We start from the raw sequence: 15,028 nt of genomic DNA on the forward strand, positions 1-15,028 counted from the left end.
TGGCAGTACGGTTACAGCAATTGAATATAATTAACATGGGCAAAAATAATCAGGGGTGTTCCTAGGGTCCTTGGAGATCAGGGGCACCTGTGGGCACTAGGTGGGGGTATATGCAGCGTGCTGCGGAAAAAAATGGGTGTGGCCATAGGTGGGGCCAAATGTACATGAACTTAGCGGTGTAAGCTACTGATAACGGGCCTACCCATCGAAATATTGGATGGAGCCCCCTGTCCTTTATTTAGATAATTTACAAAGGTGTATACGCACATACAATTTTGGTCAATCACTGACCAATTTTACCACCCCCATGCAGGAAGTGGGCCAAAAGACAATGAGTTTGAACAGAGCTAAAATTGGCAAATAACAATTGTATGTGTACCAGGCTTTACAGCTAATACTGTATATACTGAAAGTAGCAGGGATCAGCATACAATACAGCTGGTTTACAATCAGTAAAGGCACGGTACACACTGGAGGTAGATCAGCACACAGTGCAGGCACTAGAGAACAGCTTATAATGTACATACTGTAGACAGCAGAGATCAGCACACTGCAGCTAGCGCGCCAAATGAGGGGTACGTTGTACCGAAAAATAGGTGTGGCCATGGACCATAATGTGGGTGTGGTCTCCAGTGGAGACAAATTTACATGAACTTGGCAATGGTGGGACATTAGATTAGGACAGTGGTGGCGAACCTTTTGGAGGCTGAGTGCCCAAACTGCAACCCAAAAGTCACTTGCCTATCGCAAAGTGGCAACAGCAATTTAAGCTAAATGCTGTACAAACGTTTTAACTCATACATGAACATTATGGAAAATCCAAGTTGAAAATAAACTGAAGATAAACAATTTCATCCATCCTACTCCTGAAAAAATGTATTCACTTTTTTTAGAACCTCACCGTTTTATTTTCTGTTTGTAAAAAGCTAAAGTAGTTTTAATGCTATTGTCATGATTCAGCTTTTCCCATAGTCTCGCAGTCAGCAATCATGTGACCCCAACAAGACCATTTCGGCAATCGTGAGGCCCCCAACATGACAAATTCAGCAGTCATGAGGCACATAAATACAGCATTTCACATAAATATTCAGAATGCCCCCTTAATTTGGTAGACCACTCTCACCTGGCTTCTGAATTCTCCTTTACTGGCTGCTGTGCCTGGCAATACTGTTTTTGGCTGGACTGGGAATGTGTGGGCTGAAAGGCCTGGCGGTGATGCTGGGCTGTGCTTGGCTGGTTGAAGTAAATGCTGGCCTGACTGGTGGTGATGCTGTGGCCTTTTTGACAGTGATTCTGGCTTGGCTGTAGAGTCCGCGTTGGAGTCGGAGTTGAGGCAGTTTTGGGCACCTGGAGTTGGAGTCGTGGTTTCATAAACGTCAAGAGTAGGATGATTTTTGTTCAAAATTCACAGCCCTGTTAAGTATTTGACTAAGGAGTCGAAGTTGAGGAATCTTGAGTCTGAGCCATTTTGGGTACTGAGTCATGGTTTCATAAATTGAATCAAAGTTGGAGTCTGAAGATTTTTGTACTGACTCCACAGCCCAGGATTCTGGGCTGGTGGTGATGCTGGGCTTGCCTGGATAGTTAAGCATGTGACAGGTTCCCCAAGTGTATATAGTGACAGGAACCCCCCACTGTATGTAGTGAAAAGAGCCCCCAGGTTAGGTAGGGAGTGACAGGGGACCCACAGGTTAGGTGGGGAGTGACAGAGGACCCACAGGTTAGGTGGGGAGTGACAGGGGACCCGCAGGTTAGGTGGGGAGTGACAGAGGACCCACAGGTTAGGTGGGGAGTGACAGGGGACCCGCAGGTTAGGTGGGGAGTGACAGGGGACCCGCAGGTTAGGTGGGGAGTGACAGGGGACCCGCAGGTTAGGTGGGGAGTGACAGGGGACCCGCAGGTTAGGTGGGGAGTGACAGGGGACCCGCAGGTTAGGTGGGGAGTGACAGGGGACCCGCAGGTTAGGGAGTGACAGGCACCCCTCACCTGACAGCCAGCAGCAGCGTCAGACCTCAATCAGCAGGCGACCCGACCGGCTAGAGCGGGCGCACCATGCTGTATATGCGGAAGTGATGTCACTTCCGCATATCAGTGCGGTGTCCGCTAGGTCCTAGCGCCTGCACTAGTGGTCGCCCGCTGATCAAGGTCTGATGCTGCGGGCAGCTGGGGGGGACAGTGGGGGACCCCTAGAAATTGGGGGCACCCCAGGATATGTTGGGGGCACTGGCCCCCTAAAATAAGGCTAGTGACGCCCCTGAAGATAACAAAGTATAGTGCAGATTTATCATTAGTCATTAACGGACATAGAACTTTCTGGCACATACAGTAATTAAGCTGTTTATGGATAATCTAACAACCAACTATATGGAAGCTAATGAGAAAAAGGGAAGGGGGAAGTTCCAGAGGATAGTGTTAGAGAAAGCCAGCCATCCAGTCACTAAACCAATCATGGTAGGATGGAGACAAACCCAAATCTAACTTCTTGGTAATGTGTTGCTGTTTAACCACTTCAGGACGAGAGTAATTTTCACATATCCGCACTGTTCCCATTAATTTGTCAACTTTATTACTACTAGTCACACCTAAATTATTTTAGGCAAATTAGGTTTTTAGTGTGGAAATTGTCTAGTAATTACCTTATTTTCTATGCATTTTAAAGGTAAATTAATGTAACAAATAGAAAAAACATACTATTTTTCCATTTACATCCAATCTAGCTTTATCCAAAATTTTATTTGCTCATCCATCCCGGTTATTACATTTAGATTGGTGGGGTTTTTTTTTTGTTCTCATTGTACACTATTGATGATTGAGACCTTATTTGCAAAAATAGTAATATACCCTCATGACAAACATATTTAACCACTTCAGGATTCTGCGTACGTTTAAGTACGCCCCTGAATCCTGAAGTGGATTCCATGGAAATGGCCGCTGGTATGAGCGGCTGTTCCATGTCAGTTCACGGAGGGTGTCTCCGTGAACACCCTGCGAGCTGCCGATCGCGGCTCGCAGGGTAAATGTAAACACGCAGGGAAGATCTTCCCAGGTGTTTACATATATATACGGCGCTGCTGCGCAGCAGCGCTATAGAGATCGGCGATCCCCGGCCTCTGATTGGCTGGGGATCGCTGGCATCTGATAGGCTAAAGCCTATCCCATCAGGCGCAGAACGGAAATCCGTCCAGCGCTGCTCACTGAGGGAGGGAAGGGGAAGAAGGCCAGGAAGCGCTGCGGAGGGGGGCTTTGAAGAGCCCCCCCGCAAGCGCAAGCAGTCGGCGGCGATCAGACCCCCCAGCAGGACATCCCCCTAGTGGGGAAAAAAGGGGGGGGGGGGGAGTCTGATCGCCCTGGCTGCTAACTGATCGGTGCTGCGGGCTGGAGAGCCCACGCAGCACCGATCAGAAAAATACCCCCCTGGCACAGAAGTGGTTAAAAAGCCAAGTTCCTAAGGTAACAATACATGTGTTTTCTTATATTCCTTCACTTTGATTTCATTTTACAAGTCTTGTATTGATTGATTTTGATTGTGACTAAATAGAATACACAAGATATGGACCTCAACCCTAAAACTCTCAACTCTTTTCTACAACTTATCAGGGTTAAAACGTTACCACATATCTCGTAGTTTTGCTAAGACCTTCCCAAATTTGATCAGTTTTTGAAAATTACTTTGTTGGCTTGAGTTTGTCCCTACCCATTTTTGTCACGTGTGCCCAAGCTTTAAAGAGACTCTGTAACAACAAAAACGTCCCCTGGGGGGTACTCACCTCGGGTGGGGGAAGCCTCCGGATCCTAATGAGGCTTCCCACGCCGTCCTCTGTCCCACGGGGGTCTCGCCGCAGCCCTCCGAACAGCCGGCGACTGTGCCGACTGTCAGTTCAATATTTACCTTTGCTGGCTCCAGCGGGGGCGCTGTGGCGACTTTCGGCACGGAAATAGACGGAAATACCCGATCTCCGTCGGGTCCGCTCTACTGCGCAGGCGCCGGAAACTTGCGCCTGCGCAGTAGAGCAGACCCGACGGCGATCGGGTATTTCCGCCTACTTCGGCGCCGAGAGGCATCAGAGCGCCTGCGCAGGAGCCAGGAAGGTAAATATTGCGTCACGGCTGTACGGAGGGCTACAGCGAGACCCCCGAGGGACGCAGGACGGCGTGGGAAGCCTCATTAGGATCCTGAGGCTTCCCCCACCCGAGGTGAGTACCCCCCAGGGGCCGTTTTGTCGTTACAGTTCCTCTTTAAGACACAAAGACAAATGTTTTCTACAACTCTTCGCAGTTAAAATACCACATATACCTCATTTAATAACAAACTGGTGTTGCAGTCTCCAACTACACTGGACCAGAGATGGATTAGGACCACACAGGGCCCCAAGCAAAGCAATACATTTGGGCCCCTCTCAGCCACCCTGTTGAAAGGATGCCCCCCAGTATAGGTGAGGGATGTCCTTGCAGTATAGGTGGTTGATGTCCCCATACTATAGGTAGTAGCCAGATGTCCTCCCAGAATAGATAGCAAGACAACACCCCAGTAAAGGTTCCCAGATGTTCCCCCAGTTTAGGTAGCAGTGACCCCCCCACTATTGGTAGCCAGATAACCCACCAGTATATATAAAGCCAGCTGTCACCCCCCCCCCCCGTATGGGTAGCCAGATATCAACAGCTGTATGGCCACTTTAATTCCCCAAGGCTCATTCCTCCCCCACTCACTTATGTCCTCCCCTTTGGTATAATCTGTCAGGCCACACATCTTTACTGACCTCCCTCCTGGCACCGTGATCCCTGCCTCGCTAATGCTAATTTCCGAAGTTTCGGTACCTCCCCTTCCATCACGGTTTTCTCTCGCCCACCCCACCCCCTCAACATCCATGCCTTTTTGGTGGTCAGTGCCTGCACACAACCCACTTTACCATAGTATGAAACCCTATAGGCCACATTCCTACTTGGTACCGACAGGTGGAAAAGCCATTGATTCGATCATAGTGAAATCTGTCAGTAACGATTGATGCATGTATGGCCAGCTTTTGATTATGGTTTCTAATAACGAGAGAGAAGACAAAGCAGGTGGTTTTGGTATACGGCGCTCCGCATCGGTTACCCAAACCAGGAGCCCCATAGCAGCAATATCAGGCCTGGATTTACATCACAGGAGTCCATAGGCACAGACACTGCAAGTGTGCTGGCTGGCCTGCCCAGCTTTCACCTCCCCTACTTCTCCTGCCGGGCGTAAGTAACCACAGGTGCCTCTTAGAATAAGGTAACAAGAAGTACCCTCAACATTAGTTTGAGGTGCCCCCAAGTATTAGGTAGGTAGAGATGCCCCAGACTGAAGCGAGATCTCGTTAGTGGAATGCAGGGAGCTTGGTGAGTAATCTCACATTTACGCCCTGCTCAGGACTCTGAGAGGGAAGAAGGTATTTGCCTCACCAGGATTGCACTTATTTAGCTTTCCTGTATGACAAGTACAGACACCCAGCACTAGGGGAAAAGGGGAAACAAAGGTGAATGAGGGAGGGCTGGTGCACACAAACAGCGATTTGAAAAGCGCTTGGCTAATGTACCCTATGAGGGTGTTCCTACAACAGCATTGTTGTTTTTCAAAATCGCAAGCTTGCTGCATGTAGCATTTTTTGGAGCAATTCATTTAAAAATCTCTCTGAAAATCTCTTCACAAAATCGCACTCGCAAATTGCTAGCGATTGCTATTGCGATTTTGGCGTTCACTAGCCCAGAGGAGTGGAGAGAAATTAAGAATGGCCTGAGATGGAGCAGAGAGCTTATCTGTATTGCAGTCCCACATCACACAGAGGCTACTTGCCTGTAATAGGACTTCTGTCCCTGCTGGTCTCTCACACAAGTCAGAAAGCAGCCCTCATGGAGGGACTGTCAAACTTTTCAACTTTAACACTTTATCCACACATGCAGTCCTAACGATGGTCAGAAACAAGACAGATTTTTTTTTTCCTGCCAAACCCTCCAGGCATGCTCTGCATCATGCTGTGTATTTACCAGCTTGCCTGCCCTCTAATTGCACTTTTATCAGCTAGGCTAGTGTTTCACTTTGCCTAATGCCTGGCATACACAGCTCGTTTCTTCCTTATCAATTGAGCCGCTGATGGCTCGATAATATCCGACAGGTCCGATGACCCGGATAGATTCCCTACTTGATCCCCGCGGGCGGACAATAGCAGGGAATCCAGCGGCTGATAAGGGATGCCTGTGGGGACTAGCGGGAATCGATCTGCGCGGACGAGCAATGACATGCCGCCATCCGGTGCATAACTCACTGTGCATTCCCAGCATTACAACAAACCTGAATACACCAGACCAGCCCTAAATCACTGAATGAAAGGTGGTCTGGGGGTAAAACACACGCACGCACGCACGCACGCACGCACGCACGCACGCACGCACGCACGCACACACACACACACACACACACACACACACACACACACACACACACACACACAGATAATTTGCTCACGCTTTTTTTTTTGCTGCCGGATAATGCCACACACTCAGGTATAACTCTGGTTATAAAACGAAGGGTAAATGTTAGCATGGAAGAAAATTAACTACAGATGTCCCTGGCTCTGGCTAGCAAATAGTTCTGCTGTGTGTTTTCAAAACACTTTTTTTAGTGAATGCTGGACAGCGATCACACCAATGACATTAGTCATTCCGGAACCCAGCCTATGTCTGACAGCTAAACTAAGGGGGGAGGGGGGAAAATATCCAGGAGGAAACTGTCTCTTATCTGTTACGGAGAGCATTCCTGAAGACTTTGTTTTTAACGGACCATAAAGAGTTACATTAACAGGGGCAATAAATCTTAGGGCTGCTGGGGCCCCTGACCTTTCACTAGATCAAAGCAACTGCCTCTGTTGCCTGGTGGTTAATCCGGCCCTGCACTGGACAAACATATTTGTCCAATTAGGGCTTAAGTGGTTAATTGACCAGGGCACCTGGGGCCTACTTTGTCCCAAGGTTTGTTTGGGTCCCACCCCTGACTGGCCGCCATTATGTAAGTGGGTCTGGGCATGGCGACTTAACCCCCCCCATTGTTTGCATCCCAGACTGGCTGCTGTCCCTGGCAACCGCCATTCTAGGAATGTTTATTTTTTCTTTAATCTTGGGGGCACCTGTTTGCTGATCGGCCGCCATTTTTTGCGGCTGCTAGTCAGCGACTATTTATTTTTTGTGTAAATCTCCCTTACTCTGCCTAACATGTGTGGTGAGGGGAATTGGCCCATGTTTTGTTTGTACGCTATCGGATTGGTATGTCTATGGATACGTCTGATAGACGATTGATGCTTCAGTATTCATTACACATCTATTTTTGTTTGTGCTTACGGTTTTGCCGCATGTGTATTCATGCGTCTGACTGTTTTGACTTTGGGCTGTCCCGCTATCGCCATTAGTCAGCATTTTGGCTACTACTAGATGGGGATTTGAGCATCTGAGCAGGTGCAGTTCCCTATCAGGTCCTTTGAGTATTCTGTATGGAGGCAACCTATTCAGTACTGTCATCTCACGTAATGTGCGCAATTTAGGGTGAAAAGGCCAAGAACCGCTGGACATGTAGCGTGAGCTTGTGGCTAAGGAGCAACAGTTACATTGCATGGCACAGCACCCTGAGGTATTTCAGAGGATGACAAGACAAAACATTTATATTGCGCTTTTCTCCTTGCGGACTCAAAGCGCCAAGGATGGGGAGTGATAAAAACGTAAGTATACCATTAGCTGTACAGGTACTGCAGTAAAGGACCACTATCTGTAAAGGTGCTTCTGTGGGAAAATGAGGCTATCAGCTGCTGTGGCATGAGTGATCTCACACTGCTTTATAGTATGCACACTATGTACTTTCAGAGGTTTGCAAGTATGTTTAAAACTTAAGGTTAAAATACTTTTAATTCTTTACAGGTTCAAATTGACCCATACCTTGAAGATTCAGTATGCCAGGCTTGCAATACCCAGCCGGGTCCCTTTTTCTGCAGAGATCAGGTATTTCAATCCATTATAGGTCTTATTAAACAGTCAAGTCAGCATGTTCTTCACAATTTAGTACATTTTCAAGCAGTAAGTGGTGGTGTACTTATGACCAGGTGTACTTATGACCAGGTGTACTTATGACCAGGTGTACTTATGACCAGGTGTACTTATGACCAGGTGTACTTATGACCAGGTGTACTTATGACCAGGTGTACTTATGACCAGGTGTACTTATGACCAGGTGTACTTATGACCAGGTGTACTTATGACCAGGTGTACTTATGACCAGGTGTACTTATGACCAGGTGTACTTATGACCAGGTGTACTTATGACCAGGTGTACTTATGACCCGGTGTACTTATGACCCGGTGTACTTATGACCCGGTGTACTTATGACCCGGTGTACTTATGACCCGGTGTACTTATGACCCGGTGTACTTATGACCCGGTGTACTTATGACCCGGTGTACTTATGACCCGGTGTACTTATGACCCGGTGTACTTATGACCCGGTGTACTTATGACCCCGGTGTACTTATGACCCCGGTGTACTTATGACCCCGGTGTACTTATGACCCCGGTGTACTTATGACCCCGGTGTACTTATGACCCCGGTGTACTTATGACCCCGGTGTACTTATGACCCCGGTGTACTTATGACCCCGGTGTACTTATGACCCCGGTGTACTTATGACCCCGGTGTACTTATGACCCCGGTGTACTTATGACCCCGGTGTACTTATGACCCCGGTGTACTTATGACCCCGGTGTACTTATGACCCCGGTGTACTTATGACCCCGGTGTACTTATGACCCCGGTGTACTTATGACCCCGGTGTACTTATGACCCCGGTGTACTTATGACCCCGGTGTACTTATGACCCCGGTGTACTTATGACCCCGGTGTACTTATGACCCCGGTGTACTTATGACCCCGGTGTACTTATGACCCCGGTGTACTTATGACCCCGGTGTACTTATGACCCCGGTGTACTTATGACCCCGGTGTACTTATGACCCCGGTGTACTTATGACCCCGGTGTACTTATGACCCCGGTGTACTTATGACCCCGGTGTACTTATGACCCCGGTGTACTTATGACCCCGGTGTACTTATGACCCCGGTGTACTTATGACCCCGGTGTACTTATGACCCCGGTGTACTTATGACCCCGGTGTACTTATGACCCCGGTGTACTTATGACCCCGGTGTACTTATGACCCCGGTGTACTTATGACCCCGGTGTACTTATGACCCCGGTGTACTTATGACCCCGGTGTACTTATGACCCCGGTGTACTTATGACCCCGGTGTACTTATGACCCCGGTGTACTTATGACCCCGGTGTACTTATGACCCCGGTGTACTTATGACCCCGGTGTACTTATGACCCCGGTGTACTTATGACCCCGGTGTACTTATGACCCCGGTGTACTTATGACCCCGGTGTACTTATGACCCCGGTGTACTTATGACCCCGGTGTACTTATGACCCCGGTGTACTTATGACCCCGGTGTACTTATGACCCCGGTGTACTTATGACCCCGGTGTACTTATGACCCCGGTGTACTTATGACCCCGGTGTACTTATGACCCCGGTGTACTTATGACCCCGGTGTACTTATGACCCCGGTGTACTTATGACCCCGGTGTACTTATGACCCCGGTGTACTTATGACCCCGGTGTACTTATGACCCCGGTGTACTTATGACCCGGGTGTGCTGTAAAGGGAACCTAAACTGAGGATATGGATTTTTCCTTTTAAAATACCAGTTGCCTGACTCTGCTGCTGATCCTGTGTCTCTGATACTTTTAGCCACAGCCCCTGAACAAGCATGCAGATCAGGTGCTCTGACTGAAGTCAGACTGGATTAGCTGCATGCTTGTTTCAGGTGTTTGTCCACTAATGCAGCCAAAGACATCAGCAGGACTACCAAGCAACTGGTATTGTTTAAAAGAAAACGTCCATACCCCTCTCAGTTAAGGTTCCCTTTAACATGTGTGGTTTTCCCTCATTTTATAACTTATATTTAACCATACACGTGATCTCTTTATGCTGACATTGCATGAACGGCTAACACCATTGTGTAGCATGTCAACAGACTGCGTATAGTTTAACCCTGTAGAGACCAGAAACAAAGTCTTAGACAGATTATTAATGTCTAGGGATCCTCAAAGATACAAATTCTGAGTTTTGTGACCTTTTTATACTAAGTTTATGCAAATACATGCGGTCGGAAAACACACTGAAGTGCTAGTGTTCCATTTGGTCCAATTTAAAGCTCCATAAATTTGTATTAAATTACAAAATTCTGCTTCAACCCTGCTTGGAGATGAGTTTTCTTTTTCTCAATCACCATCCCTAGCAGAGATGATGGCTGTCACTTTTCTACTTGTAGTAAAAACCATTGCACTGCATGTACTGAGAATGACATGTCTATCTTAAAGGGGAACTGAAGAGAGAGCTATATGGAGGCTGTCCTGTTTATTTCCTTTTAATCAATACCAGTTGCCTGGCAGCCCTGCTGGTCTATTTCTCTGCAGTAGTATCTGATTAAAACCAGAAACAAGCATGCAGCTAGTCTTGTCAGATCAGACTTATAAGTCTGAACCACTGAAACACCTGATCTGCTGCATGCTTGTTCAGGGGCTATGGCTAATAGTATTAGAGGCAGAGGATCAGCAGGGCTGCCAGGCAACTGGTATTGTCTAAAAGGAAATAAACATGACAGCCTCCATACACCTCTCTCTTCAGTTCCCCTTTAAAGGGAAGATCCAAGGGGCGGAAAAATGTACTTGGGGCTTCCTCCAGCCCCTGGCAGCCGATATGTCCCTTTCCGCAGCTCCAGGGTCCCCTCCATTGCAGATGCCAACCTCACCAGGTCAGAATCTACTGTGCCTGCCGACCACATAGCTTTGCAGCTTGCAAATGCGTTCACGTGGTCTGGAGCGTTGTGTGCTGAAGTACTATGCCTGTGTAGAACGCTTCAAAACACTAGCGTGATCACTAGTGGTGCAGTCACGTGTTCTCACAGGCACAGTAGATGCAAACCTGGTGAGGTCAGCATCTGCAACGGTGGGGACACCGGAGCTGCAGCAAGGGACATATCTGCTGCCAGGGGCTGGAGGAAGCCCTGGGTAACTACTTTTTTTTCCGGATCTTCCCTTTTAACCATGTAAAATGCAAGGGTATTTTATTCAAAACCTAACTGTATTAAACAATTATTGGTATACTATGCCTTTGTGTTCCAAGCAGCAATGTCTGACCGGAGGCCATCTGATTCTCTGTGCTGGTCTGGTTTTTGAACCATAAATGTGCATCAAAAGCCCACTTACCCTTTTTATTTTATTTTTTCTTCAACAAAGGGGTTTGAGGCATAACAATTGCACATACAAACCCATGTATATATCAATGAAGTGACAGTAATACATAGTAAAGATATATATGAATTTAACTGTACAGCATTTATATAAATTCAACAGAAGCATCTATCATTAATCAAGGGTGAACTGATTAAAATAAAGCAGTGGAGGTGCCACATAGCCGTGCATAATAAAAGCTGGTACACATACACTCCAGGGGTACCCATTACTTCCAGAGGCCGGTGAAAGTTTAGGGAGCATCTTAAAAGGGGGGGGGGGGGGTGTTATCTTGTCATGTGACATCCCACAACTCTACCTCTGAGCGTGGATGAAAATCACAGCCATGTACTGAGATCACCGGTACTAAAGTGCTCACCGCTCGTGCCATTTATCCCATATTGGGTGACACTAAGGGGACATATTTAGCTATCATGTTGATACTCTGGTTTTAATACTTTAAGCCATAGACCCTAAAACAAGCATCCAGATCAGATTTTTCTGATAAAAATCCAACATGATTACCTGCACGGTTGTTTCTCACTGACCAGAAAGATGAGCTGGACTGCCAGGCAACTGGTATTATTTGAAGGGGAAATATTAAAGTTGCTCCAATTTCTTCATTTTAACTGACTTTACTTTAAACTCTTCAGAACCGCTCTGGTGTGCACCCACCCGATGTAATATAAGGGACTGCCTACATTATCCATTCAATGCGTTTACTCAATTTACTCTTAGGTCCTGTTTCCACTTGCTCAGAAACTGGGCCGAATCCGCAGAGTTTTCCCTCAGGCAAATCGTGCAGGGAAACTCTGCCATAGTGAGTAATTGAGCCGCCGGCCGAATCTCTTGCACTAGAGATTCGGCCGGCTTTTCCATCCGAATCTGTGCGAATCCCATAGCCGTGCATGGCACGGCTCATGGGATTCGTCAGCGTAACGGCATATCCGGAAGTGCCGCCACGCGTCTCAGACGCGTGCGGCTGCAGTGGAAATGGGCCCTTATATTACATGGAGTTGGTAAAATTGGATGAAAAATATTGGATCATTAGTGGCCACCGTTAATAAACACGGCAGTAGTTTAAGCCCATCTGGACAAAGCCTCAAGGAAGCTTTGGCTGGTGTATTTTCCTACTATTTCTTTGACAACATCATTGTGGTACAAAATTTGGAAAATGGTAAGGCAGGGAACACTCTTCCCGTTTTCTGAAAAACTTGCACTTTTTTCATAGCAACTAATGTAATTGATAAAGAAAACTGGCAATGTACATTTCCCATCCCCCCCCCTGCACATGTAACACATAAAATATGAACTAAGCCCATTGATTAACATGAGTTCTCAGTTTTTCTGTGCAGAAAATGTGCATGAAAATAGTAGTTTCCTGCATAGTAGTGACATGGCTAATTCAATGACCAAGAGGTGCCCAATGTTTAAAGTACTCTGCAACAGAGGCATCTGTTCACCTAAAATGTTAGTAAAAATTCTTGTAGTTTTTTTTTTTTTCTTTAAATGCTTAGAAACTGAATACAAATGTGCCTTCTCCATTTTCTTTCCTAGATTTGCTTCAAGTATTTCTGCCGCTCTTGCTGGCATTGGCAGCACGCAATGGAGCTTCTGCGTCATCATCGCCCACTCATGCGTAACCAGAAGAATCGGGATTCCAGCTAATGTTGTCAATCAGAGCCAATCCTACTTCAGAGCAAACGTGCTGACGACAATGTCCTGCGTTCCTCTTGGCAGCACATGAAGCACTTGCAACTTTTTGTTTCCAGGAGTGAAGTCAGTGGATGGTGGGGGAAATCACGTCATTATTTTGGCACTTGCTGTACTTTAACTATTTTTGCACTTGTGCACAGTGATATCTTGCCAGGGATAGATTTTTATGGTTCTGGAGGGCATGCCTATCACCCCCAGATGTTTTTGCAGTTCCTACTCTAGTCACACTTGCTGAATGTAAGCAGTGTGGACAGGGTCTGAACTTCTGAAGGTTTAATTAATGCCTCAGTCTTTTTTTTGTGTTTTTTTTTCATTTGGTCTTTTTTATTGCAGATGCTTCTTGTTTTATGTCCCTTGCAAATACTGCGGGTGATGCATATTTCATTGGCAGTTACCCAGTTTTTTGCCATTGCCATACAGTGCCTTCTGATTTCTTTAACGTCCCACCTGAACTACATAAACTGGTTGTTCAGTTGGTATTTTTACTGATACAACAATAGCAGACTCTGCTCTTTATTTAAATCAAATCATTTCATATTTTTACCCTCTGTGGGATTTTTACCAGTTCCTTTTTACACTCTTAAAGATGGTTTTTAAGTCCATTTTCCTTTTCCTGGCAGCTTTTAACATTATTGCAACTTTTCTGTTTCTGGGAGCTGCTAGTAAAGAACAAACATGAGTATAAGATATTTGTACAACTGAACTTGCAACAAAAAGGACAGACATGAGGCCTTGGCTGAAACAGATTATGACTTTGTGTGTGTGTATATATAGTTTTAAGGAAGTTTGTTGCACTTTTTAATTTGCACTTCAGGGGATGGTAGTTTTTAATCACTATTTGTTTGGCTGGACAGTAAAGGGCTGTAACTTTGAATTTTCTTTTGAGAATGGGGTAGAGGCTAGAGAGATGAGACCTTCTCCTGGAGGGAATGTGCCCATGCTCTTAGGCTCTTTTGTTTTGTTATAGGAAGCAGCTGACTTTTGCATACTGTTGCTAGCCTTTTTTTGAATTATGTCCGTGTTTTATTTCTGTCCCCCCTCCTTCTGTTTGGAAGCTCTGTGCCAAAGATTCCACTGTCTGTAATGTTCCCTCTTTCCAGTACACGCTGAGCTAAACCTGCACTAGCTGCCCTATGTGGGCATTCCTGTGAAGCTGTGTAAAGTCTCTACCTCAATGTAGTTATGCAAGCAGAAAAATGCACTTAACCTACAGATGTGGTGTTTTATTTTTTTCCTTGTTTTGGCACATAATAAACACGTTGAAGCAGTAAATGTTTTGGCATTTTATTAAGACTTTACAAATGCTATAATCTGCTTGAAAAGTACTATGCCTGTATATACATCTATAACTCTACTTAGAATTGAATCATGCTCTTAAAGTGGTATCCATGGTATAGTACGGTAATAGGTCAGTATAGGCACACCAGTGGATTGAGGGGCAGCAGATACCGCAAAACTTACTGCACATGGCAGTTAGGCACTGCAAGATTATAGTTCAAAATCTCACCTAGGGCTAGTGCACACCACAATTGCTATTGTAATAGCTAGTGTTTAGCAATGGCTATTTTGTGAAGTGATTTTTCAGGGTTTTTTTTAATGCGTTTTTGCTCATTTATGCCAGCTGAATTGCTCCAAACAATGCTACATGCAGCAGGTTTGCAATTTTAGAAAAATTACAACACTGAGAACAACCTCATAGGTTTTCAGTAGCAGAGTTCTATCCAAAGCACTGGCGATCTGGAAAGCTATCTTGGTGTGCACTATCCATGATTCTGGTGCTATATAGTAAATTTGCTCCAGAGTAAATGCACTGGAAATTAAGTGACGGCTACATAGAAAAAGTAAACATTTTATCTGATGGTTCTTTGCTGTTAATCCCAGTTTTTGAACCAAACACCTCATAGGGTAAGTTGGGTTCCGTTTTAAAAACCTTTTCAGGCAAGGATTTCTACAAAG

The 15,028-nt window shown here is 46.1% G+C and overlaps 1 protein-coding gene across 4 annotated transcripts in view; it reads left to right on the top strand.

Annotated features, from left to right (window-relative positions):
- The window catches only part of CPEB1 (cytoplasmic polyadenylation element binding protein 1), a 90,338-nt gene extending 75,994 nt beyond the window's left edge, over nucleotides 1-14,344 (top strand). For all 4 annotated transcript variants that reach the window (XM_068275639.1, XM_068275640.1, XM_068275637.1 and 1 more), the window contains 2 exons: nucleotides 7,924-8,004; nucleotides 12,914-14,344. In XM_068275639.1, coding sequence (XP_068131740.1) covers nucleotides 7,924-8,004; nucleotides 12,914-13,024 — 192 coding nt within the window. In that variant the 3' untranslated portion in view covers nucleotides 13,025-14,344. The remainder of the gene's footprint in view (nucleotides 1-7,923; nucleotides 8,005-12,913) is intronic.
- The last annotated feature ends 684 nt before the right edge of the window (nucleotides 14,345-15,028 follow it).

The sequence above is a fragment of the Hyperolius riggenbachi genome, chromosome 3 (assembly GCF_040937935.1).
Source record: "Hyperolius riggenbachi isolate aHypRig1 chromosome 3, aHypRig1.pri, whole genome shotgun sequence".
Taxonomy (NCBI): Eukaryota; Metazoa; Chordata; class Amphibia; order Anura; family Hyperoliidae; genus Hyperolius; species Hyperolius riggenbachi.